Source organism: Talpa occidentalis, unplaced genomic scaffold (genome assembly GCF_014898055.3).
Source record: "Talpa occidentalis isolate TD23 unplaced genomic scaffold, MPIMG_talOcc4v2.1 talOcc4.3, whole genome shotgun sequence".
Classification (NCBI taxonomy): domain Eukaryota; kingdom Metazoa; phylum Chordata; class Mammalia; order Eulipotyphla; family Talpidae; genus Talpa; species Talpa occidentalis.
The window spans coordinates 33,613,838-33,639,861 of record NW_023603184.1 but is presented as its reverse complement, the minus strand read 5'-3'; the positions used below and the strand labels follow the sequence as shown (position 1 = coordinate 33,639,861).

Sequence of the window (26,024 nt, the reverse complement as noted above, 5' to 3'; positions counted from 1 at the left end):
TCTCCACTCTTTGCTGAGAGTGTGTCCCATGGCCTTGCTTCTCCCTAACTCCCACTCTTCATCTGATGCCATCAGGTTCTCTTGGTGCACCGGTCACTTGCTGACCTTATCCCAGTACCTGGCTCCTTCAGCCCATCTGCCTGGCCCACCCATCCCGTCTCACATGCTTCCTCCAGCTGAGTAGGCTTGGACAGCAGGTTTCTCCTAGTTCAGGATTTTGAATGTGGGAGCACTGTGTTCTTTGTTTCTTTTGCAGAGGGGGTGCATCTAGAAGAAGAGGTACTTGGGTGAGGTTTGTCTGGTGCATAGGTTAGGAGTTCTTGCCATGTGACCAGTCCCAGAGGGGAGGGTCTCAGGCAAGACATGTTTTTGAATTTTGGGGCAGTGGAGGAGATGCCTTAACCAGAGTTGACAGGTGGCAGGGGCCGGACACAGAGGTAGAGGAGAAGCATTTACTCAAAAAAGAAAGGTTGCTCTATGGCCTTGAGGGATGAGATGTAGGTTTCCCCAGCTATCTGAAAGTATAATGTTCCTATTTGGTTGATTTGGAAGATTATTTTTCATGCAGGGGAATGCTATTACCATTAGTTTATATGGAAAAGTTTTTGAGCATTTCCAGACCCCAAAATAACCTATTAATTCATATAAAATAGGAACACTGTTTTTGGATAGTGGGAAAACCTGTACTGTGTACTTTATCATTAAGAACATGGAGTTTGAAGTAAAGTATGGATTGGAATCTTGGCTCTGCCACAGTAGCTCTGTGACCTTAGGTTTATTACCTCTGAAAACTGGATTTCTTTATAAAATAGGGAAGATAATACTAACCTACCACATACAAATTTTGTGAGGATCATGTAGGAAAAATGCTTAGCATAGGACCATGTACATAGGTAATATTCACTAAAAGTTAACTACTATTGGTCATTACTAGGGAGGGGGTTTCTGAAGGAGAAACAGGGGGGAGGTCCCTTTCCATACTCCTGATCTTAAAACAAAGCTGGCTCACCTTGAGCAACCAGTGGCTACAGTTACTGTTGGCATGGCCAGCTCAGCGTGGCTATTGAACAAAGGCTGACCAGGGTTGGTTGGGCCTGCAGCTCTTTCCCCAATAGACAGAGCCCAGGGAAAAGGGACTCTCCTGCCAAAACTATACCCGATACCTCTCCCCCTCAGCTGTTTAGTTTCTGACTGACTGACAATTAGCCCACACCTGCCCTACTTTGATGCCAATGAATCCAACCCACATAGTCTTGAAAGAACCCCTAAAAATAGCTCCAAGCAGGGTCTGTGGCCTCCCCCAAACTCTTGGAGCAGGAGTTCATTTTCCCAGAGCAGATATCCTAGCCCTGTCAGCATCTTCACACTGCTGCCTGGCTCCCACCCTCTCCGTGTTTAAGTCCAATTCCAACCCAAAGTCACAAAGAAAATGAGATCCTTGTGGGTCCCCCATGGAGTTGGCTTGGGTTCTCCAGTAAAATGTGGAATGGACTCAAGCCACTAATGAGACTTTATTCTGTGTCATCAGCTGCTCAAATGGTAGCTCCAGTAGCCCCGTCACTTGAGCCAGAAGAGCAGCAGGGATGAGCAGACATGCAGGCATCCTGACTCCAGATGCAGACTTGCCTTGCACCCAAGTCAGAGAAATGAGAGTTGCTTCTATGGTGAAAAGCACAGATACTGGATCCATCTCTGGGTTCATATCTCAGCGCTGGGTGATCTTGGACAACAGATTAACTTCCTAGGATTCAATTTTCCTGGCTATAAAATAAGTGTAAATAATTCATTATATGTGAAGCACTTAGACCTAAGTTTTAGCTGTGGGGATACTGGTCACTACCAATGAAGTCTTGTTATTCCAGCATCACACGCCCGAACTTAGTTCTGGGGGAGAGGTTTTAAGGCCACGAGGAGTGTTAACAGTAGGTATGGTAGGCCTCTAGTTGTCTTCTGTTTCCTGTAGTGGGTCCCAATTTTATTTTATTATTTTTTAAAGATTTATTTATTTATTTTATTTATACAAGAACCGGGGTACAGGCCAGATGCGCGGGAGGGTGAAAGGATTCACCAGAGACAGAGCGGGGAACGGAACAGGCAGACTGACTGAAATACACTGCTGAGGGGAGCAGCGGGCAAAACAGGAGAGGTCTGCTCGCCATGTGGATTGCTCCGAGGCCGGCAGGGATCGAACCGGCAATGCAGAGGCTGCGGACAGCTTCACAGCACTGCGCTCAACCGTCTGCACCACCAGGGAGGACCCAGGCCCCAATTTTAGCCAGTGCACCCACATGCACCCCCCATCATGTACCCAGTGTAACTTAGGAGACAGAATTCTGTTCTCTCTGACCCTGAGCACCGGTGACCCCTGTCCGCCTGCTACCATAGCGTAGCATGTTAACATAGCATCATACCAGAGTCATTGTCTCAGTACCTTGTGGGTGGCCTAGAGCACCCACAAATAGCTGTTGGCAGTTTGTGGGCTGACAGCAGTGTTTGGGGATCCCTTGACTAATCCTTGCTTTCCTCAGTCCCCCTTTGTCTCTGTACCTTCCCATTGTCCCCAGCCTTGAACTTCCTTTTCAACTGATGCCATCACCTACTTCATCAGGAAAAAAAAAAGACCCACGTGTAGATGAATCTCTCATCCTTCCTTCCCTTCACTACAAAATGTCACTATGTTCACAGACATCAGTTTTCAACTTCTCTGTTTCATGGGCCAAGAATCTCTTCTGCCATCAGTGTTGTCCCAGTGTCCTGTCCTCCTGGCCCAACTCCTCTTGTTCCTTTGTTTCTTCTCTCAGCGCTTCCCTACCTACTGTTTCTTGCCCTTGCCAGCAACTGCTTTTCTTCAATTCTTAGGGGAAAACAAATCAAAACTATCCTTGACCCTGTATGTGCATACTGACTTAGAACCTTTCTTCCTTTCACATTAGGGTTCTTGAAAGGGCTGGCTGAAAACTTGCCGTCTCTACTCCTGCTCACTCAAGCCACTGCACACTGGCTTAGTCCCTAAAGACAGCTTTCACATTCCTTCTGTGTTTTTCTTACTGCCTCTAGTTCCCAAGCAAACTTTCCCATCCATTTCGCCCTGACTTCATTCCTGCTTGGGAACCTGGTAGGGCTAATGGCATGCTTTGTGAGGACCAGCTACTCACTTTGACCCTCACCTAATCCCATATTTTCTACCTATGGATCTTTCTCTCATGCCTATCTGATTGTTGGCTCCCAGACAGAAGCTTCAGGCAGTCCAAGAGGCACAGGGTGTTTACTTTTAACACTTACAGGTGAGGTGAAACAGTCTTACTGTGCCTCTTCCACCCCCAATATCATTTTGCCCTTCCGTCTCTGAAGGGGTGTATGTGTGTGTGTGTTTTAAATGAGTCACTGTGTCTATTGGAATTGGCAAGAGGAAGAAAGAGCACCTCTTAAAAGAACCTCTGTTTTCACCCTCCTCCTGGCTTTGATATCGCCCTCCACAAGACGCCAGCACACTTCCAAGTACCACTTCTCCTGCAGCCCAGTGCTGTAGGGGCCTTGTGCACCTAGCACCTGGCCTAGGGAATTTAGCCCAGACTCAACTTAGTCAGGGTTTTCATTTTGGGGAAAAATTTTGGTGAATGAAATGTATCTCACTCACTCCAAATATCCTGCTCCCCGATGAGGAAGCGGGCCCCTCAAGCTCCCCACGCCAGCCCCTCAGTTGGAGAGTTTATCAATAGACTGTCTTTACAGTACCATTTGTTTTCTTAGTTAATTCTGGGAAACAAGTGTCTGAAGTGTTGCTGTGCCTTTTGAATACCCTGTCTACACTGGGAAAACTTTGAAAAATGCTGTTCTTCCATTCTCCCATGGAAATTATTTCATGACTTTCTAGACTATATCTAAATGTTGACTCCACTGTAAAGCTTTGTTCTTGAAAGGCACAGGCGACTCCCTCCTCTCCACCGCTGCTGGCTTACATAAAGCCCCGTGACGGTACTTATCACATCTCACTGTAAGACTACAGGACTTTTTGAGGGCAGGGAATGAATCATATACTCAGCACAGAGAGAGGCATCTCGTAACTGTTAAGGAATATTTGAGTCATTGAATAGATAAATGAGACTGAACATTGATTGATCAAACAATTTAATTTGCTATCTATGGACTTTGATTTCCTCTTCCCTGAAGGTAGATATTTATTTATTTTAATTTGTGGAACTTTCTTTTATTTTTTTAAAGATATATTTATTTATGCATACAAGAACTGGGGCACAGGCCAGAGGCGTGGGGGGTGAGAGGATTCACCAGTGACAGAGTGGGGAACAGAACAGGCAGACTGAGTGAAATACACTGCTCAGGGGAGCAGTGGGCGAGACAGGAGAGGTCTGCTGCGCCTTGTGGGCTGCTCCCTGATTGGGGATTGAACTCATGCTGCAGTGGCTGTGGATTGCCTCATAAGTTGTATCTTAACCCCTTGCACCACCAGGGAGGCCCCAAGGTAGATATTTAGATCCTTTGATAGTGACAACCCCATGAGCAATGTGTGTGTGTGTGTGTGTGTGTATACATATATGTATATATATTATATATAATTGAAATTAAGAGGGCATAGAAGGTCTAGGTTAGAATAGGCTGTCCCTTGTTAGACTCTTGGTAGCTAGGGGTCTGATTGCACCCCACTCACAGCATTTGGAAGAAACGGAAGAAACTTCCTTAAGTCTCTGCCAAAGACCGTGGATTGGTTTCCTAGTTATAAGCTTCTGCCCACTCTCATTCTGCTTGGTTCCCTTGGTGATGGGTAACCTAAGCCATATAATGGAATTGACCATAGCCTCTATGAGCCACTTATTTTTATTTTTTAGTATTTTTGGTCCCTTTATTTTTAAAGTCTATATTTTCCATGTTTCTAAAAAGTGCAGTGTGCATGTGGTGCTCCTGAACTTGAATTAACAGCCTTAGTGACGAGGACATCACCCTGTGCCCGGCAGCCATGGCTCTCTTGGAATTGGTTTTCTGGTTTGAATGATCCCCTTTGACCAAAGGCAGACTACAAATATTGCACATTTTCTTTTGGGTTTTATTCAGCTAAAGATACATGCCATCTGTTTTTAGTGGCTGGAGAAGGGGAAACCATCCCACGACTTCCCCAGAGCCAGGGGTCACCTGCGGTGGGCTGTATTCACAGTCTCAGGGTGCAGGGGAGCTGCCACCTATCTGACATGCTCAGACAGTGGGGACAGTTTATGTGCGATGGCCAGGGGTCCTCAGGGAACTGGAATCCATGACTTATTTGAAACTGAAGGAAATGTGACTCTTTACCTAGTGAAGGCTCTATCAGACTTGGTATCAGGAGGCGAGAAGATGTATTTTGAGGACCCCAAGGCAGGAAGGAACTCTGAGAAGTAGGTGTTGGCTCTGAGAAGCTGCATCATAGATAGAGCTGTCATGCAGGGAAGCTGACTCCTCAAGGACTCCCCACCCTCCATACTTGCATTCCAGATGACACCCCCATCTGTGACGGCTCCTCTGCCTTCCTTGACTGTTTTAGAACCAGCTCTTTCCCCAGGCACAGTGAAGTGCGTGGTGCCCACGGGAGGTCTCCTGGGACATGCAGGTCAAAGAATGCTACAGAATCACTCTCCCCCAGCCTCCCGGAGAGTGTAGCAGAGGAAGGGGTGTGTTCCTGGCATGGGCCAGCTGGGCTGTGAAGGAGCTGTGCCCCTGGGAATTCTGCCTGGCCCCCAGCTGTGGCATCAAGCACTTCCCCATCCAGGACCCTGTGGAGAGTCTAACTTGGCGATTCCTTGGCCAAGCTACCATGCAGGGGCAAGGCCAAGAGTGAGCAAGCATCATGGATTCTGCCCAGCTACTAGAGTCAGGGGTGATGGATGTGAGGAGGCTGCCAGGGGTAATTTGGCTAGAAAGCTTGTGTTTAACCTAAATTTGACCTGACTTCCAAAGTGGAACAGAAATAACCATTCAAGTTTTTATTGAGAGTCATTACTAGCTATTGTACTTGTTATGAGCATGTATGTAGCACATAGTCCCTAGAATATGTAGTAAAATGTCAGGGGGACGTTGCGTTCATGTAAATAGGACTGAAATGTGGGCATGATTTCAGGGACAATGGAAGAGCGAACATGTCCTCATCTGTTTGTGCCACAGGCACAGTTCCCGGGCTCTTAGTTCACAGTGGGTTCTGTGTTGCCACTTAGGCATTTTTTTTTTCCAGCCTGAAACTATTTCAGTTATTGTTCCCTTGGGCTGTTTGTACAGATCTTTATAGATACTCAATATGCATCCTGATCAAGAACATTGCCCATTTTTGTTCTCTTGCACAAACAAAGTAAGTTAATTAAAACTGTCAGTACCAGGGCTGAACTGCTTCTAACTGTACTTTGGTCTTTAAGCTTAAAAACAAAGCAATTTAAATGATTTCCATATTTCCACAATCATTCATAAGTTGTTTGTGTTACACAGAGGAACTATCAGAGCATTCTGCTGTAAAGAACATTCCACATATTTTTCCCACATGTTTTGATGTATGTTGGCTTAACCGACCCTCAATAGCTTTCCATCCAACTTCTCAAATGGCTGTTGATGCTTTTATGTTATTACCCTTCATTTATTTATTTCCCTCTTGTCTTTTTTTTTTTTCAGCCCTATTTTAGTTTCCAATTATTTGTTTCTTGTTTAACTTATCGTCTTCTTACCCTCCCCGGCTTCTTGATGCCCTTGGCCTGTTGTGTATTTTCCTGTCTTACCTTCTTGTTCTACATGGCAGGCGAGAATTGTAGCACTTAGCCACCCATCACCCTTCTTGTTCTACATGGGAAATAAGAATGGAGTCCAACAGGTGGTAGATTGAAAGCCATCTATTCCAGACAAAAGAGAATGGGTGCCTTTTTTCCTCAGTACATTCCACAGACACACCCTGAGCCACAAGGTAGATTCCATATGCCCTTGATGATAATCCTGGTTTTAACTCTGGCTCAGAAATGACAAGGTTATCTTAAAAAGTGCCAGTTCAAGCAAATCAAGTGACTGTGGCAGAATTCTTCCATAATTCAGTACTATATCCAAATAACAGGAGCTATTTCTTGAAAGTCTCTCGCCAAAGGTATAAATTTCAGTTACGACCACCCTTAGAGATAAATGAATTAGCCAGGACTTTGGTTGCAAGTAACAGAAACTCAGTTTGAACCAGTATAGGCCAAGAGGGGAACAATAGGAAGGGCAGGGATACATTTACCGCTTTAGACAGCATGAACTACTAGTCCCTCTTCCTTCACCTTTATTTGCGATTCGTGCATGTTGTCTTCATAGCTGGCATCTGTACACCAGCTTCTCCACATAGAAGAGGACAGGGCCATTGATAACCTCAGAACCTTCTAGCACCATCATTGCATGCTTTGTTCCCACGTTTAAGAATTCAGAGGAAGGATTGCAGCTATTTGGACTTGGATCAGGTGGCTAGGAGGCAAGGATTTGCCTTAGATATAAGAAGATGGCAGCCCTCACCATGTCACATCATGGTAAAGGTGATGATCATAGTCTAATCTGGACAGAAAGACAAGAATCCATTAAGGTGGGGATCGGAAAAGTTCTGTCTCCATTGGTCTTCTCTACTCCTTTTCCTTAGCAAGAGGGCAGGGGGAAAATTGACTGATCTGGGGTTTCCTACAACTAATGACAAGGTTTCATTTTTTGGGCCTTTAATATCCCCTGATAATCTCATCCCTAATTAAAATTCACTGTCTCCCACAATACATAAACCTACTTTATTTCTTGAGTCTGCTGGCATCTGGCTCTTTGTTCCTGAGGAATTGCCAGAAAGATTTATTCACTGATCTTTGGGACAAGTAGGGACAAGATTCAGTTTAGATTAGGTTAGTGCACTTGGATATCCCCAAAGGTGCTTTATGTAGAAAGTCTGTCCATGCTAGAATATTTTATATCCTTCCTGGGCACACACAGTTCTCCATCCCCTCACTGTTCTGCTAATTGCTGAGGCTGATTAGGTAATCATGGTCAACTCACGACCCCACTGATCACAGAATGCCCTCATGGCTGCTGCGTCATCCAGAAACTTCTTCCTTTCAATGTAGTGATGACTTAGAAGACAAACCCACCTTAGGCTGTTAATTGTTGTGTATTAGGCCTGCCCGGCTCCAGCAGTGACAGCTTTTTGTGTCTTCCAGAAATAAACCCATAAATTATAAGAGGACTCTCAGCAACATCTTTCTCAAGTTTTAGGAAGATGGTGATCTGACAGTTCTGGGCTGTGTTACGTTTGCCTCCGACATGATTTTAGCGGATGGATTCTTTGTATTCAAGACTTTGCCTAGGATTTTGAAAGCAAAGCTTTAATAGAGACAAATGTGTTTTGGCTTCAATAATCTTGGCTAAGTTTTCTGAGTTATTAACACTATACATATAAAAAGAAGTCCTTGGGCTGACTCAGTGCTGTGATACAAGAGAGGGAGTAGTTTCACTGGGGCATTCTTCAATTGAGATGCAAGAAAACAGAATACACAGACCTCTTGGTCCCTCTCCATATCTTTAGGTAACTGACCTGAATTTTAGGATTGGGATCATGAGAAGATGTTTTTTCCTGTCATATTTGTAGAAATAACCTTTGAAACAGAGGAGGAAATTTGACCAAACATCTGTATATGTAAGTTCATCAGTATTCCTTTCAACAGATCTGACCTAGAAGCTAACATGATTTGTTGAGTAAAAATCATTTCTTATTTATATTCATCAGTGGGATGAGACCCTTAATAGGGTGTTTGCTTGCCACTCCAGAGTGGGGAGGAATAGAATTTAGTAAGTATCACCTTTCAAGTTTGATTTGGCTTTCTTCAGTCTGACCTCATGCCTGGAGAGCTGGGAAGCTGAGCTGTTACTGCTTTACCTAGTAGGGAATACAGACTTGAGAGCCCCCCCAAACCTGGATCACTCTGGGATCCAGCTGTATGATCTCAGTATTGATCTAAGCCTTCGATTGCAACTCCACTGTTAGAATTAAGGAAGCAGTGTACCCTGTGCCCTCTGACAGAGCAAGTTCTCTTGAAAGGGAGGCAAAACAGAGCTGTGTCCCAACTCTGTCTTATAAAATGTATTTCTGAATAAATAAAATAACATTTCCACAACTACATGTCCTTTTATGCCCTCATGACACAACCATTTAAATACCAAGAATGACATCAGGAAGTGATTGAACCTGTTGCCCAATTACTGGAATTAGGAGTATACATTTATTCACTCAACTCAAATCGTCACCTTTGGCTGATGAATATTGGCATTCAACAAGATAATTCTCAAATTATCCTCTTCTCAGCCCTGTCCTCAGATGCTTTCCAGCTTCTTCTCCAGGTGGAGGTAGCATTTTATCCTGTTCTGTGACCTAAGGGACAGTACTTTCTTAAGAGTGTGTCGATCCCATCAACTTTACAAAAACAGATGGCTCTGAACTTCACCAGGAGCAAAGGACATTGTCTCCATTTCATTGTAGTTTAGTGTCTGTTGAACTCTTGTTGGAGAGTAACGGAGATTTCAGTGGACTGCATGCGGGGAAGATGCTCTGTTACTGTAGACCAGTGATTTGGGGTGAGTAAGTTTGTACTCTGTCTTCTCAGATTAAGCTATAGCAAAAAGGTTACCAGTTTATAATATAGTAACTAAAGCAAATTATCTATTTGTGCCTTGTTCACACACTTTGTTGACACACTTTCCTGGTTTTGTTGTTATATGGGCCAGTGTGACTGTTGAGAGAGGATGTGTCCCTCAATTTATTACAGGAGGGAAAAAAGTCCAGGAACTACTGCTAGGGGTACTCCAGCAGTGCTTCTAGATTTTACAGTGTATTTTGATTACTCAAAAATATCCACATATTTTTGTAAGAAGCTCAAATGTTATGATTAAAATAAAAGCCCACTTTGACAAAACTTCCCACCCCCACCTTTTGTAGCCCAAACACTTTCCCAGGACAGAGCTCTGTAAAGGGTTATTATGTCACCCCTACCCAGACACTTGATCTCTTTATTTGCATACAAATATCCAAACATAAAGAGTTGCATAATATTGTTTTCTAGATCACATTGTCTTACTCTGTAGGACTTGCTTTCCACTCTCCAGTATGTCTTGTATCTCTATAATGGTCTGTAAATAAGTACATCATGCCTTAAAATGCTACAAATTGTCCATAATGTGGATGAACCATAGTTTATTTAGTTACTCCCCTAGCAATGGACATTTAGGTTTAGACAGTATATTCAAACTTTGTTTTAAGTGAATTCTCATAATCCCAGTATATAAAAAATTAAGTTTGTACTCTACTCGATTAAGCGATAGCAAAAAGTGTACTAATTTATAATATGGTAACGAAAGCAAATTACCCATTCGTGACTTGTTCACACACTTTGTGCTTCAGTTTCTTTCTCTATAAAATGGGAATAAGTACAGCGCCCGTCTCACAGGGTTGTGGGAGGATTAAATGCGTGAACGCCCGTGAAGTGCTCGCCCCAATGCCTGGTGCATGTCGGTGCTTGCTCAGGGTTCACAGTTCTGTGCTTGAGTCATGAATCTCTTTTGTTGGTTTTCATAGAATCACTTTGACCTTTGACTCACATTACCTACAGCTTTTTACTTGTTTGGAGGGTGTCACAGGAAAGCAGTGAGTTCTAGGCTCCGTTGACTGTGAGGATGTCATCTTGGATGTTGTTTATCTCATTATGTAGTCTCTCTTTGAAAACAAAGAGAAATTGCTCCTTTCTCAGGAATGGCTGCGTTTCTCCTGGGAAGTCTGTTTGACTTTCTCCTACTTATCTGTGTGTCTTCCCTGCTGTTCCAGAGGCTACCAGAGTGGATCCAGATATCTCCATCTACTTCTTGCATGTTTTATAGACTCTATGGTGTACATTTTATGTATTAACTGAACCTATGGCATCAGTGTTCTTACTTTTCTTTTTTTTCCCATCAACTAGTGAAAATCGCTGCCTTTCTGTGTGACTGTAGGGCAGAGGATTTGCTGTGATGAGGAGCGAGTTTGCTTCAGCTGAGGCACTGTGCACTTGCTGTGGTGGCTCCTTGGGGTCTCGTGGAAGGAGTCTGCCCTTTGGTCTTCTCTCCTTCCCTCCTGCTGGAGGAGGGACAGCTGCCAGTGTGGAAGGCTCGCCACACATGCAACACTGGAGTCGGCACAAGCAGCCTCACTTGGGTGCCTTCTCTATTCTCCCTAGACCCTGGGAGAGAAGTCACCATTATGTGAATTCTCTGCCAGAGAAGCATGTGAATTGCTGTTAAGAAGTGTTGCCTCTCTTTTCATGTCAGGTTCTGAGAAAATGTAGGTTATAATTATATCCTTGGATACTAGTCAGTTTGACCACGTGAGGGCCAGGCTATTAATTAATGTAGCAACAATAACTGTCATCAACACGAGGAAGCCATTTATGATTGTCAGCGTTCTTTGTCTGTGGTATGAAAGCGCTTCCATAACAATGAACAAGATGCAGACTGGGAGAGGCTGGAGTGGAAAGCAGTGGAGTGGCAGCCAGGCAGTGTCCCGTCCAGCCTGTGCCCAGCACATCCGCCCTAGGCATTACCCCAGGGTTTGCCTACCCACCATACCTTCCCCAAACACTTTTCTCATAAATGGAAAATCAGGCTTGAATGAAGAATACTCAGTGCCTGTTTCTGTTCTAGAACCATACCTAGCTCTGCTGCAGACCCACAGCTAGGCAGTACACTGGGGAAGGGGTGGGTGACAAGAGAAGAAAGGAGGTGCCCTTTCTTAATGGCAGGGGGTGGGTAAGCCATTTAGGAGGGTTGGCATGTGGAGAAACAGACTCAGAAGGGTGCCATCTAACCCATCTAACTCCTGTGCCTGGTTTCCTCTGAGGCTCCCTTTGCAAAATCATGACTTTCATTTGGGACAGAGGGCACCTGCCTTTGGAATATGGAACATTGAATCCTCTGAACTGGCCCAGGTTATTATGATTGTCACTTCCCCATTCAACAACAAGGTCTATTTTTTCAAGTGCCAGGGACTGCTGCCAAGTTCCTGGATAGCCTACGGTGGTCCTCTGGTTTCGACCTTCTATTAGCATGGAAGAAGTATTGCTGGCATCGGGCCATTAGCAGCTACCTCCCTCCTCCCTGTCTACAACCAGGACAGACACACCCAGAAAGTGACTGCAGCTCCTGTCTCTAGCTCATGGCACTTTATACAATTCTGCCACCTGCCATTTAAAGATCATCCACTTTTCCCATTTTCTATGGTTTCTGGCTACTTTCTATTTCCTGTGTTTCCCCTCTGCTTAACCCTTTGAGACCACTCTGATTGTCATTTGAGTTCTTTTCAAGAGGTTTCATCTTGGTTTGCACTTCTTAGTTCTAGCACAGCAGGAACACAGCATGGTGGGCTTGGCTGCTAAGCCCTTGTGAAGGGTTTGGATGGCCACTTATAGAAGGGACGTGTGAGTAGATGAGGGGCTTAGAGTTGGTATCCCCATCCTTCATGTTCCTGTGATATTCAGGATGAATGTCCGTACTATGAGATGGGCCTTGGTGCTAGAGGACCCTGGTATAAAAGTTAGGAGATCCCAAGATCTGTGCAGGAGCTGTTCTCATGCCATGTCTTGGTACATGGACTGGATTCCCCATCTCCTCTCAGAGTAGACCCTTACTGCTGTTGGTGCCTTGGGCAGGCCGTGCCTACAGCTAAACCAGACCCAACATGTCCTGTCAGTTCAAGCACCACTGTGTCTACAGCTCCACCGAGGCATCCCAGCCAAGGGTGAGGTCACCCAGGGGGTATTTTTGCCAACTTTCAAGGCACACCTATCCATGGCATCTAGTCTGGTCCTTCTTGTAGTAGTTTTGAAATCCTGTGGCTTCCTCTTTTGGTGAGTGGTTTTGCATATATAGTCAGTGAAACTGTCCTCCCAAATTGCATATTTCATTTGAGAATTAGTAAGATGTTTGTCTAACCAATTCTTTTCACTTTTTTCCTTCCCTTTAGTCCCAGGTAAATCACCACGGTGCTGCTAGTAATGAAACCTACCAGGAACGTTTGGCACGTCTAGAAGGAGATAAGGAGTCCCTCATATTACAGGTGGGTCCTTTTGGATGGGAAGCAGCTTACCCTGCCACCTGCGACTCCAGAGCTGCCCTGATGAGAGGGGAGTGCAAGGTGTTTTCTCTGTTGGATTTATCCTGCTCCCAAAGTATATGTGTTTTTAAAAAGACTTTTCCTAGAACAAAGCAGAAAGTAACTGGGGGCACAATTTAACTCTGGATTTGCCTTGGGGGCCTGCAAAAGCATTTGCCTATTTATCATGTACAAGCCATCATCTACCGCCATACCCTGGATGCTCTGTGACGGGAGGACTGATTGGGTCCTAACCTCTAGGAGCCTGGGAGTCTTGCAAGGGAGATAACATGTGTCCTTATGTAACTAATGAGACAGAGCGATATGGGCCTAAATGTGAAGGGTAACAGGATCCGGTCCAAATCATCTGGAGCTGATCTAGACTAATCACTTTGAGGCCTATCCCCCTGGGGTTAGTAAGGCTGATAAACGTTTGCTGACTCCCGCTTTAAGGAGAATGCCAAAACTTTTTATGGAGAAAGATAGTCAAAGGGACTATTTCATCTCTGAAATCTTGCTCTGGTTGGTAGAACATAAAGTCAGAAATTCTTATGGGAGGCCTACTGGTGAGGCAGGGGTCCTTTGCTGTGTTAGCTCTTCAGTGTGTAAGCCGGCAGCAAGGTCCTGGATGCAGCAGATACACTGCTGGACACTTTGGAGACTAAAAGATTAAAATCCCAATCCTAGATCCTTAAAAGGCTTGAAGTGTGGTGTACAGACTAGTAGTGAAATAGGGGACAGGGTAGGTGGGATTCTGGAGTCTTCCCTGGACTGGGAGCTTTAAGTTGGAATGCTAGAATAAAATTAAATAAATATTATTTTATTTGGCCTTTGTTTTCCCCTGTCCTGCCCTTATTTTAAATAATTGGAAGCAGACCTAGTATACAATAATGGAATTTTGTATCCTAGTTTTGGGTTTTTCTTCACTTCCCTGAGCTATTCATTAAAAAAAAAATTTCAGTGCTCAAGACTTGGCGGTCATTTGTTTTAACTGCTGGTGATGCAGCAGAAAAGAAAACTAAGTCCCTATTGCAGAGCTTCCTTTTGAGTGTGCATTTGTATAAACAAGAAATAAAATGTTTCAGGTGGTGATAAATACTATGGAAAAAAACAAAATAGCCAAGGACTGTGTAGTCAGAAGCACTCCCTGAGAAAGACCTGCAGTAAGACGGGGTGTCGGGTGGAAGGACACGCGGCCAGAGGTGGCTGGTCCAGAGAGCCCAGCGGTGTGTGGGGGAACACATGGGAAGGAAGAACGCCAGGGGTCGGGCCTGGCACTCTGCCCCAGGAAGCATGGTGGTAACTGCCTTTCAAGAGGTAGCAGGGGCCAGGTCTTAAAGCATTCTTCAGTGCAACTGTTTTGAGGGATGTATAGTTTGCATAAACAAACATTTTATTGATTTACAATGCTCTATAAACTCCAGGAGTACAGCTTCACACTTCCTGCTGTGTATAAACGCACCATTCCCACGCCATTGGCCTGCTCAGCCTTTTCCTCTTTCCCTTCCCCTCTGTGAACCCGCATAATCTTTTCACCATGATTTGTTAGTTTGGTTGGTTGGTTATTAGATTCCCACAGATGAGAGAAACCACTTGGTAGCTGTCTCTTTCACTTTCTGACTGATTTCACTTAGCATAATGACCTCAAGTTCAAGGATGTGTCATGCAAAACGCCATCCTCACGATGTGATTCATGAGAGAATATCCAATTTAGATTTTCATAGCAAACGTTGTGAAATTTGCAAACGTTTGAACCAGGAAACTCATGGCCAAAATCACACATTGCTATTTAGAAGGATTACATTTTATTATTTTTTAAAAAAGATTTATTTATTTAGGTGTACAAGAGCTGGGGTACAGGCCAGAGGTGGGGTGGGGGTAGGGGTGGTGTGTGTGTGAGAGGATTCACCAGAGACAGTGGGGAACAGAGCAGGCAGACTGGCTGAAATACACTGCTGAGGGGAGCAGCGGGTGAGTCAGGAGAGGTCTGCTGCGCCATGTGGGTAGCTCCTGGGCCGGGCATGGAACTTGCGCTGCAGTGGCTGCAGATAGCTTCACAGTGCTGAGACTTAACCCCTTACGCCACTAGGGAGGCCCAGGATTACATTTTAATAAAGAAGTTCTGTGTGATAACGCTCTTCTGCATGTTCATGTTTGTTTTTTAAATTCTGAATTCTTGAAAAATCCTTATTTCAATAATCCCAACACAACTGGGAACTGTGTTTATCAGAGGAGTCAGAAGTGGACTTTAGTGTTTTCTGTATTCCACCAGCAACTTGTGGACAGACCAGCACCATTGCTGTGTCCTGGCTCCCCCTCTTGCCTAGTTGCCATGAAGCTGGTTAGACAGACCCCCCCACTTGTAAATTCACACAGCAGCCCAGCCGGCCTGAGTTAATTGGAGTCCTTAGAATGTTTTCCTGGGTCTGCTTATAGAGCAGTAAGGCACATCAAACATAACAAAATACGTTATTTCCAGGATTTAAAGCAAGTAAAACCAAAATTTCATATTCTTATTAGGATGTAACTTAAGACAAGAATTTTCATGTTTGGTTTTTCTTTTGTAGCTCCTCCTCCTAGTGCCTAAAAACATGCTGAGTACATTGTAGGGATTTCAAAAAATTCTTTTTAGTGAATAAATATCACATTCTAGGATCTTCATAGATTTTGTCCCAGTTTTCTATCTACACTTTTCCATTTATAATATATAAAGTGATGATTGAGGTACATCTTGAGCCTCTTGTGCAGCTGAGCTGTGGCCTATGGGGTCCTGGGGACGACATATTCTTCCTCTAGTTTCTGTGCAGACTACATGAGTGTTAATCCCCAAGAGAAGATTAGCCCTAAAATACCCCACACAAATAAGAGACTGTGGAGCCAGGAAACAAAGGTCGGTCCCTGTGCCTACCTGTGAAAGTAGAGTTAGTAGTGAAAAAGGCCAGGGCCATTGATAGCGATGGGCTTAAGAATTAAACACAAACAGAAAGGTTTATGTTTAAGATGGCCCTGCTGGCAGGTGCCCATTTGGAGATTATAAATGAAATGTTTGTACCCCAAGCATCGGCTCCAGAAATATGTCTCAATTGTGCATAATTCATTTCGCAACGTCAAATGGAAAGCTTTATAACCATATTAATGTAGATTAGTTCCTTTGTAAAAGAGACCTTTATAATTAAAGTTTATTTACACACTCGTAAATGAATTCACAATAGTTCTTTCATGCTCTGGTATTGCAGTTTGAGAAATAATTCAGGGTAATCTATATGTAAATAGCAATGACTGGACCATAGGTTAAAAACCAGAGGGTCTAAAAGGATCTCAGTTTACCAGTCATTGATTTCTTTATTTGGGGAAGGCCATCCGTTTTCTTTCGCTATCTTTCTGTTTTGAGATACCTCTTCATAACTAAAAAGAAAGAGGATCTACACTGCCGTCATTCCTGCTAATGGAGCAGACTATGAGATCCTCCTATACCTATGTCGGGTGTGATTTACGTGTCTATTGTTTGTGGCTTGTTATTAATAATTCCAATAGATGTTCTCAGCGTGCTTCAGAATGACTTCTTTCCTGCCCCCGTATGTGCAATGTGGCTTGTGTATATTTATGACTTAGAGTCATGTTTTGGCCTGTGAAGCACAAAACCCTTTCTGAGCCAAGTTTTGTCAGTGCTAATACATGCCCTTTACATCCCACATTCCTTAATTGCTTCAGAACCTTTGTCTGATAGGTGAGCAGTCCTCACACCCTTATGAGAGAGGAAAGGTCATTGGTTCGTTTCCACAGAAGTTTGGACTGCTCCTTCACACGAGGTGGCAGAAGTCCTGGCAAGCCAGCTCAGCTATGCCTTGAGGTGGGGACTGCCGAGTGAGCTTGTTCAGAGGAGTGAGGAGCCAGAGTCCAGCCCAGGGGCAGCTCTCGTGACTGCTGGGTGGCTTTCTCTTGGGTCTGTCAGGAGCAGGAAACCTGACCAACACCATCCAGGCAATGGCAAGACACCCTGGCCAGGTAAGAAAACAACTGGAGTTTCCTTCATCAGGACACTTTCCTCCCTCTGCCCACCGAAAAGAAAAGCCATTCTTCTCAGATGAGAATCAGTATGTGACTTAAGGGCTCACCTACAGTGGGAAGCCATTCCCACCCCTGCAGAACTCTTGCACCTTCACCATTGCTTTATTTCCTGGGACAGGTGAGTGTCCTCACTGACCAAGTGGAAGCCCAAGGGGAGAAGATTCGGGATCTGGAGGTGTGTCTGGAGGGACACCAGGTGAAACTCAATGCTGCAGAGGAGATGCTTCAACAGGTAAGGGTGGCGGGTCTTGAGCGTTAACGCAGCGCATGTGTTAGTCCCTTTTTGTGCCCAGGCTATAGCTCTGGCTGCTCACTTTCCCATCCTGCCTTTGAGCTAGGTTTGGCCGCTCAGTGTGTAGTGTTTATGCAGCAGGTGAAACCGGCCTGAACTTGGAGAGTTGCACAGGGGGCTGGTGGAAGGGCTGGCCTGAGAGGAATAACCTGTTGGGCGGGTTAGAGGTTCCCCAGTGGCACTTTCTCCAGGCCTGGTTGTGGAAGGAGCTGCCAGCTGGCAATGTCATCTCCTCTTTCCGCCTGAGCCAAGGTTTCAGGTGGCACCTGGGGTTTTAGAAAGTCAGTTCCATTCTTCAACTGATTTAGTGCTTCTTTTCTACCCTCACGCTTCCCCCTCCCACTCTGCGTAGTCTTCTTTGATAAAACCTATTACATAAATAATGCTTTGATTTAATAGATACCAAAATTTTTTTAAAAATCTGCTCTCCTATCAGTCAAATAAATCTCTTAAATATCCTTTCTTTGTTTCCTTTTGGTCCTCCTCATCATTATGTAGACCTAATTTACAAAGTTCTGTTCACACCAGATGCACAGTTTAGTCCTCTGATCTTACATGCTTCATGTCACGGAGCTGTTTTTCCTCCATTTTTTAGGTTTGCCATTGCTGTAGATTTTTTTGGTAAAAGTATTACAGATGAGTTAACCATTTTCCTACTCTTTAACAGTTTTGCCCTCTTGTGAGTAAAGAGCTGCAATTTTAAGGAAGGCGTTGTTGGATTTTTGTCAAAAGCCTTTTCAGAATCTGTTGATGCTAATTAGAGATTTTATTTTATCAAACTATTATGATCTATCTAATTGATAGATTCCCTTAATTTGACTAATTCTTGCATCTTCAGTTATTTTGAAAAATACACCATGACTGACATTTACATTGTATGCTTGGCAGCCTCTGCTGTGTGTGTAAAAGTTACACACTGATTATTTAAAGAATGAAAGTCCCTTCAGAGGAGGAAGCTCAACTCAATGATGGCTCATAATCTTTCTCCCAAAGCGCTGATGTCTTTTTATTACTGTGATCACTATAAATTTAAAATAATTTCTCCACAGAATAATAATGTACCTAAGCTTCCATCTCATCTTTGGGTTTAGGATAAATGTCTTACTTCCCAGGTATTCCTACCTTTGTTTGAGTGTATTTTAAGAACTTGGAAAATAAAAGGTTAAGTCAGTATTTTTATTCCGATGTCTTTATAAAAACAAGTTCTAGCAGCTCAGAAGCTGCTATTACTTTCTTATCTTTCTTTTGCTGATTCATAAATCACCACCTTCTTGGCTCCTTTTGATTTTCTATTTAAATTGCCAGTTCTCTTGTTCACCCTATTCCCTGCAAATTGGAGTAGTAATAGGAGTTGAGTCTTTTTCAGTTGAATCTTTCTCTTTGATGTCCCAGGAAAGAAAATAGCCTGATGGAAAAATCTCAAAGGACAGGAAAGCACTTTTCCAATGAGTACAGGGAATAAACCACTAGATATTATCTTTACGTCTGCGCAAGCTGTGGCTTTGAGGTGGGGATGGGGGAGGAAGGTGATGGAGTGCTATAAAAAAACAGAGACCAAGAAAATTTGAATGTGGAAGGGAATGTGTCAGAATAATGTCAGGAGGTTGATGCTTCAGGACAGCAGTGCCTGGCGAGCAGCCATGTAATAGATGGTCAGAGGACGCTGCGCGGTGGTGGCTGAGCTGGACCTGGCGCTGCCCTGGGTGCTTCTTTAGGCCTACCCGACTCTGCGCCTGTGGTGGTGATTCTGCCCCTCCTCAACTGTGCCCAGGACTCTGGTGTTGGTTCTCAGCATCCCCTGGGGAGGCTGTCTTCCCTTTGAAGCGAAATCCCATGGACTGTTTTATTTTATTTTTTTGGACTGAATTTTAGACTTTAAAAAAATGTTTTAAGCCCAACTATCCTCTGTGGCATTATAATATCAGGGTGAGGCCAGAGGTGCAGGGGTGACAGAATTTATCAGAGGCAGAGTGGAGAACAGGAAAGGTGGGATTATTGAAATACCCTGCAAAGGTGCAGGGGGCAAGACAGGAGAGGTCTGTGAGGCAAGAAGGATTGAGACTCTCTTTTATATTCTGCTTTCTTTGGCTTTCCATTTAGGGCGCCAGTTTGCACCAGTTATCTTCTGGGATGTCTGCTCTCGGGTGCTGGCCTTTGACACAGAATGTGTCCGGGCCCTGCTTCTGCATTCCTGGAGCTGGGCTGGTTTTTCTGGTCATGGTGGTCAGGCTTATGGCCTGGTTCCCATGACAACCTTATCCAGTCATTTATCTATTCAAGCTTCTCAAACCTGTTTACTGAGTGAGCAATGGGGGGCTTAGTTTTTAAACTTACTACATGGTACCCCAGCATCCTCTCTATCCTGCTTATCCTAAAGATTTAAGGATCTTCCTGAACTTAGCAGGTTATTTTATGTCTGTAACTTTCACCGGTTTCATACTCTTTCAAGGATGAAATGATAGGAGTATGGAATACTCTTTTCTTGGCAAATTCTGAGTTCAAGTCACAGAACAAACTGGAGTCTCAGTTCTCACTCATGTTTCTTCTGGGCTTGGCGGTGTCGGAGCTTGAGATTGTTGGGTTCCCAGTTCCCAGTCCCAAATTGAATGTTGTGCTGTTTCTGCTAGTGCTGTCCTGAAATCTGCTTCATCTATTTGAAAAGACTCGATTCTTGTACCACAGTGCTGATGTGATGCCATCTAGAGCTCGGAGGACTTTGCACGTGTGTCTCCTCTGATGGGGCAGGCAGAGACCTGCCATCTGTGACATGTATCCTGGACCACAGGACTCCTGGCATCTGGTTGTAGGAGCAAGAATGACTCATGGCCTTGAGGCAGAGCATGGGGGCAAACAGTTGACTCTTATTGCCAACCCTGACAACCATTCATCATCCAGGCCCAACCAGGCCTCCTTGCTCTTAGGCTTGAGTTCTGACACAGATCACCCAATGACAGTATCTCTTGGGGTGCTATTCCCAATACCCCTGTTTACTGAATACATTTTGCCTGAGAAGCAGCTGCTACTCAACTCTAGCTGACTGCCCATGAGACCCAGACCTTCAGGTCAAGCCTGGCACACAGATCTCTAGTCTGCCACCTCCATTCTAGACTTTGCTCCCCACTGCTGCTGGGGAAGCACCGGTAGGCCGGGGTAGAGGGAGGGGAAGGTTAAGAAAACCCAAACCCAGCAAGCGCAGCCCAAACCCTGTGTTTACTCAAGTCCAACGCCCACTGAGCCATCTCTCCTTGCAGCTGTGCCCCTGTTCATTCAGTCTCCTTCCAGCAGCCCAGGAAGGGGGAAGTTATTTCCCCACCTGGCTTTTGAGCCATGGAGTTGTCACTCTGGCCCTGGCTCTACTGAGGGGTGATCTATCAGCGCCCATCTGTTTTCCTCTATGCAGTAACCCATCTGGTCTTCAGAAAAAGAGAGCATGAAGACTTTGGGTTAGACTGAACAGGATAAACAGAATTAGCACAGAGGCAGAGATGAGATTTTGGACATGTCTAAAGGCAGGATATTTCTTGTCTACGACTCTGTGCCGGACGCAGGATAGGGAGGAGGCAGCATCTCTGGGGATGGCCTGTGGATCTCAGCTATGGTCTCAGACTCACTGATCATGTGTAGATACCCCAAGGGATTTCCCCATTAGGAAGAGAGATTTTCCAGGAAATGTACAAGCAAGTCTTTAAGGGGTCACAGCCTGGGTTAGTTTTCACTGGTCTGGGGTGGTCTGAGCCTGGGACAGAGCTCACAGCATGGGCCCTGCCCCTCCATTGTGTAAACAGGTCAAGACACTGCCTGGCTGCATCTCTGGGAGCACAGGCCTGAACTCGCGACTTTCTTGCAGTGACCGGTTCACAGCCTGCTGCAAAAAATTCTCTGTCAAAGGGAGGATCCCCCTGATATGCTGCTGTGTTTGAGGCCCATGTGGCTTTTTCTAAAGTGGCCCCTCCGGGGGTAGGGTGAGGTTCTGCACAGCCGGCGCCTGTGCTGCCTCCTATCACTCAGCCTTCAGTGTTACCTCTCCTGAGGGTGATGAAAGTGGATGCTACTTGGTGGACGCTAATCAGAGCTGGCCGCCAAAAGGAACACTCTCCAGGCACCCGCCATTTATAGATATAATTGATTTTGAGATCAGAAGCAATATTCAGTGCCAGAAAAAAGACAGGAGGCAATAGGGAGGCCAAGTGAGGAGGAAGAAAGGATGCAGATTTCATGAGAATACAACCCAGCTTTGGAGAAACCTTGCAGGACACCAGCCTCTCATGTAATCCTCCCAGAATTCCAGTGGCCCATTGTTTTGACTGTTTTTTTTTGGTAAACTGTGGAGAGTAACAAATTTAGGGGTTTGGGAGTCAGTGGATAGGACTTTCTTTAGGTGTACCACTTGCTGTTGGTGGGGAAAGTCATTAAGCTGTGTTCTTATTTACCACAAATAGGGATAACAATATGGTCTCTCTGTTGCCCACTTTTTAGAGCTGTGTTACAGTTATTCCAATTTTGCTCAAACTGAGCTATCGCAAAGTATACTAAACAGAGCTGTATGCATGATCCTGTGTACATGATCCTGTGGGAGCACAAATCTGAGGAGATGAGACATTTGAACCATAAGTGAAGAAAATAGACATTTGCTGATTATTCCCTAAAACTGCTCTTGGGAGACTTATGAGGCAGAAGTAACTGCTTTCCTCAAGTTTATTTCATTTAATGTTTCATTGCCAGACTACAGAGTTGAAGTAATATGTACCCCTTGTACAGATAGGGGACTGAGGGTCAGAGACATGATTTGGTTAGTGAGGTCTGGACCTAAAGCCAGGTTGACTGTAGGCATCTCTCTGCACAGTGTTACTCAAGCTGAGGCTTCCAGACAAGGCCTAGGCCTCCTACTTCAGAGGGCAAAGCGACACATTTTTCCTTTCATGTCTTTCCATGGCCCATTCTTTCATTCTGGTTTCAGATTGCCAGTCTGGCTCTAGTGCTCTGTCATTGGTCAGTACTCCCTGGGTCATGTTCCAAACTTAAATATAGGAGTAATTGCTTCAAGCTGTGGCCCTTTAAGGAGACAAGAAGTTGAAAGGCAAATTCTTTTTATCAGCTCTAGTCAGAAACTGAGTTTTAGGAAAAGGAAATGACAGGTTGCTCTGAGATGTAAGCTTTCCCCTCCCCAGCTTGTAAGGAGATGTATTTTTCCTTCTGGAAGAGGTTAGTGGTAATGATGAAATGAGAGGGAGGGGTGATAATTTTGTTCATTGGTTTTTCCCTAAAGTTTCATTACCCAGTTTCATGGTTCTTCATGGTAAGAAAAACAAGCCACCCACCTCCTGTACCACCCTTCTTCATCACTTGCCTTCTTGCATTTACTCAGACAACCTTGAAGCCAATGGGAAAACAGAAGCCAATGCTCCTTGTGCAATCTTGGCCCTTTTCTCTAGCCCCCTGCTCCCCCCACACATTGTGGTGTCTGCATGAATTTAAGGATCCCTAACAGAACCTACCCTGTGGGTCTGAGCCTTGACTCGGTGTTCCAGACAAATAGACTGGATCCAGAGCTAACTCCAGTCCTGGGGATGAAAGCTAGGGCTCCAGCGATTTTTTTTTTTTTCTGTAAAGGGCAGACAGAATAAAAGATGGCAGCAAAGGAAATGAACAAGAAAAGAAATCAGAAAAATCAAAAGGAAGGATGGGGTGGCAAGGACTAACTTACATTGAAGAATAAGTAAAGGGTGAGTAACTTAAGAGATGAAAAGTATAAGCTACTCCTGAAGGTCTGGACATTGGTCTCCAGAACAAAACCTATTTCTGTGGCTCACCTGGTGAAGGCAGAAGCCAGACTGCAGACATATAGACATCTACAGAAAGTGACAGGAAGATGAAGAGGGAGGAGAGGCATCAGAGATAGCTTATTCTTTCTAGAACCTGGCTGTGAAGAGAAAGTGGGAAGACCTTAAGAGAGTGTCCATGTGCAGGACATACAGTACCTGTGCTTGCCTGTGAGAGCACAAGGGAGTTCAAGGTGGTAGCTTGAAGGGAAGGGAAGGTTCTTTTGAATGTCAGAAATTTGATCACGTTTATAGCCTGTCAGAATGGATGAATGATGCTCTTACCCTAACACAGAACTTGGTAGTGAGTAGACATCATTCCAGTTACCAGCTTGAGAGAGATCAGAACAGGATCAGAACTTGGAGAACAAAGCCAAAGGCAACTGGAAGGGCAGGGAGTTAACATGAAGAAGGTGTATCAAGCTGTGTGAGGATGACAGGGAAGGAGCGAAGACTGGGTGATGACATCAGCGACAGGAAGGTAGGTTAGGTGGGGGTGATCCAAAAGCAAATTCAAAGAGCATTGTGTCCATTAACTGTGGTTTTATCTGTACCCCGGAAACCTACAGGGCTGGGGAACAGTTCTTAAAGGTGAAACCATCTGACAGAAAGGAGCTACATGCACCTATTTTAGACTGACCTCAGAAAGGAGGGTGGAATTGTTTTCTCTCAGATATGGCTTACACAAAATGAATGTAAGACAGTTATAAGAAACTCTGCGGTAGAAAGGATATGATCAGATGATTTTTTAAAATTTTTTATCTTTTTGGTAAATTGAGGAGAGGTTATTGGAGAAGAGGGAAATTGGATGAGATTCAGGGTTTGAGGAGAATAGAAAAGATTTGGAGCAATCTTTGAAAGGAATCAATTGAAAGGAATCTTTGAAAGGAATCAATCAGAGGGAAATAAATAAAAGGTTTGCCAGATAGTATTGGAAGATCAGCTGTAATTTGATAGTACAAATGTGTGGGACCCAATTGGCATTGTAAGTGGTTTTACCAGGAATTCTCAGACCTTGGGGAATGGAAACATAGACAAAAGACTTTGAGGTTTGATGTGACTGGGCTCTGGTAAAGTCAGTGAACTTTAATTCTAGAGGCAGGGATGAGTTGGGTGGAATTTGCTAGTGCAGATATTATACAATTGAAATGACTAACTTCAAGATAGAGTGGATAAGAAGGCAAACAGTGCTTAAAGGGAGTTATTAAGTAACTAGTGGGCTCAGAAAAGAAAATCAAAGATGACTGAGTGAGCCAGTGGGAGAGTTAAAAGGTCAGAGGATTGTGGACAGAAGGAAGGATTTCAGAGTTGAAGATTTTGAATGTGAAGCTTGTTGGCACTGAGGATGAGACGTGAAGCAAGAGTAGATGTTGGATGGAAAGACTGATTCTCGAGGATGTTGAAGCTCCTGAAGAAATGGAATGCAACCAAAGTAGGTAGAGAAATTGTTGATCCAAAGACAAAAACGTTAAGAGAAATAGAATTCTGTTTTGGGTTACTGATATTTGGGGAGAATGTGATATAACCAAATAGTGCTGCCTTATAAGAGGAGGGCATTGATGGACAATCAGTGGGGACAGATAGTGATCTGGAAGCAGCCTTGACACAGGGAGAAAAATGTTCTGTACATCGGGCTCTATGAGAGACATGTAACATGATGCAAAGCCAGGATTCAATTTATGCTGCAAGTAGTAGGAGCTACTGAGAATGTTGGGTAGTTAACCCCTCCTAAGACACATATGTTAGAGGTCACAGTAAAAGTGGCCGGACACCAGGCTGGTGTAGTGGAAGTTGGGGAAGTTGAGCTGGAGGGTGCTAATTCTGTTGAAGGCTGCCTTTGAGTAAGGAACTAGCATGGCACTTACTGATGGCACTGAGGAGAGGATGATAATGAAAGGCAGAGGCACATGCTAGTAGATGTAGGCTAGGAAACCACAAGTAACAATTTTGTTATCAGTGACAACTCTGTTAAGTGAAGCAGCGCCAGGTTTCTGATTACAACTCTGTTGTATCCAACTGGAGTGTCTGTGTAGAATGTAAGTGTGACCAATTGAAACTCTGGCGAGACCGATTGGAATGGATGGTCATTGGAATTTTAGTGTGACCAATTAGAATATTTTTCTCATAAACTGGAACATTGGTGTGACCAATTATAAACTGGCATTTGCAACAAAAGGATTTTGGTAATAGTGGAAGGAGAGTCGATGCCTAGATTTCAAGAGAGATACATTCTAAGACATTTTCGAATCCCACCAAAATAATGTCTTGAAAGATGGCAAACAGATAAAATGCATGAATAGCATCTTAAGTTACTCAACTGCTTACTAGGGGCTGTGTTTTAAACTGTCATATCCCTAGGCCTTGGCATCTGGGAAATGTTTTTAAAACACATTTTTGAATAAACCATTAAAGTCTCATGGAAGAATACTTTCTCAGCTCTCGGTACTCCAAAGCAAGCACTATTATCTCATGGCCCTTGATTTGTAGGATTGCTCCTATCCCCCTTTGCATTGATGACTGGGAAGTTCACATGCTCATAACAACCCCTCCTGCACTTAGAACTTTATAGTATAGCTTTTATACCAACTATAGAACTCTAGCTACAACTTCTTAACAGTTTTCATTTTTGCGATTTATTTTTTAATTTGAAATGTCTCTTTTTGCAAATTGCCATAAATTTTGGGGACCAAGCATGTCGATGAAAGGAGGG

General features: G+C 44.2%; 1 protein-coding gene across 8 annotated transcripts in view; it reads left to right on the top strand.

The window, feature by feature from the left end:
- The window catches only part of LOC119255525 (liprin-beta-2), a 136,189-nt gene that overhangs the window by 62,461 nt on the left and 47,704 nt on the right, over positions 1-26,024 (top strand). For all 8 annotated transcript variants that reach the window (XM_037522753.2, XM_037522756.2, XM_037522754.2 and 5 more), the window contains 2 exons: positions 13,007-13,099; positions 17,322-17,435. In XM_037522753.2, the coding sequence (XP_037378650.1) occupies positions 13,007-13,099; positions 17,322-17,435 (207 nt within the window). The remainder of the gene's footprint in view (positions 1-13,006; positions 13,100-17,321; positions 17,436-26,024) is intronic.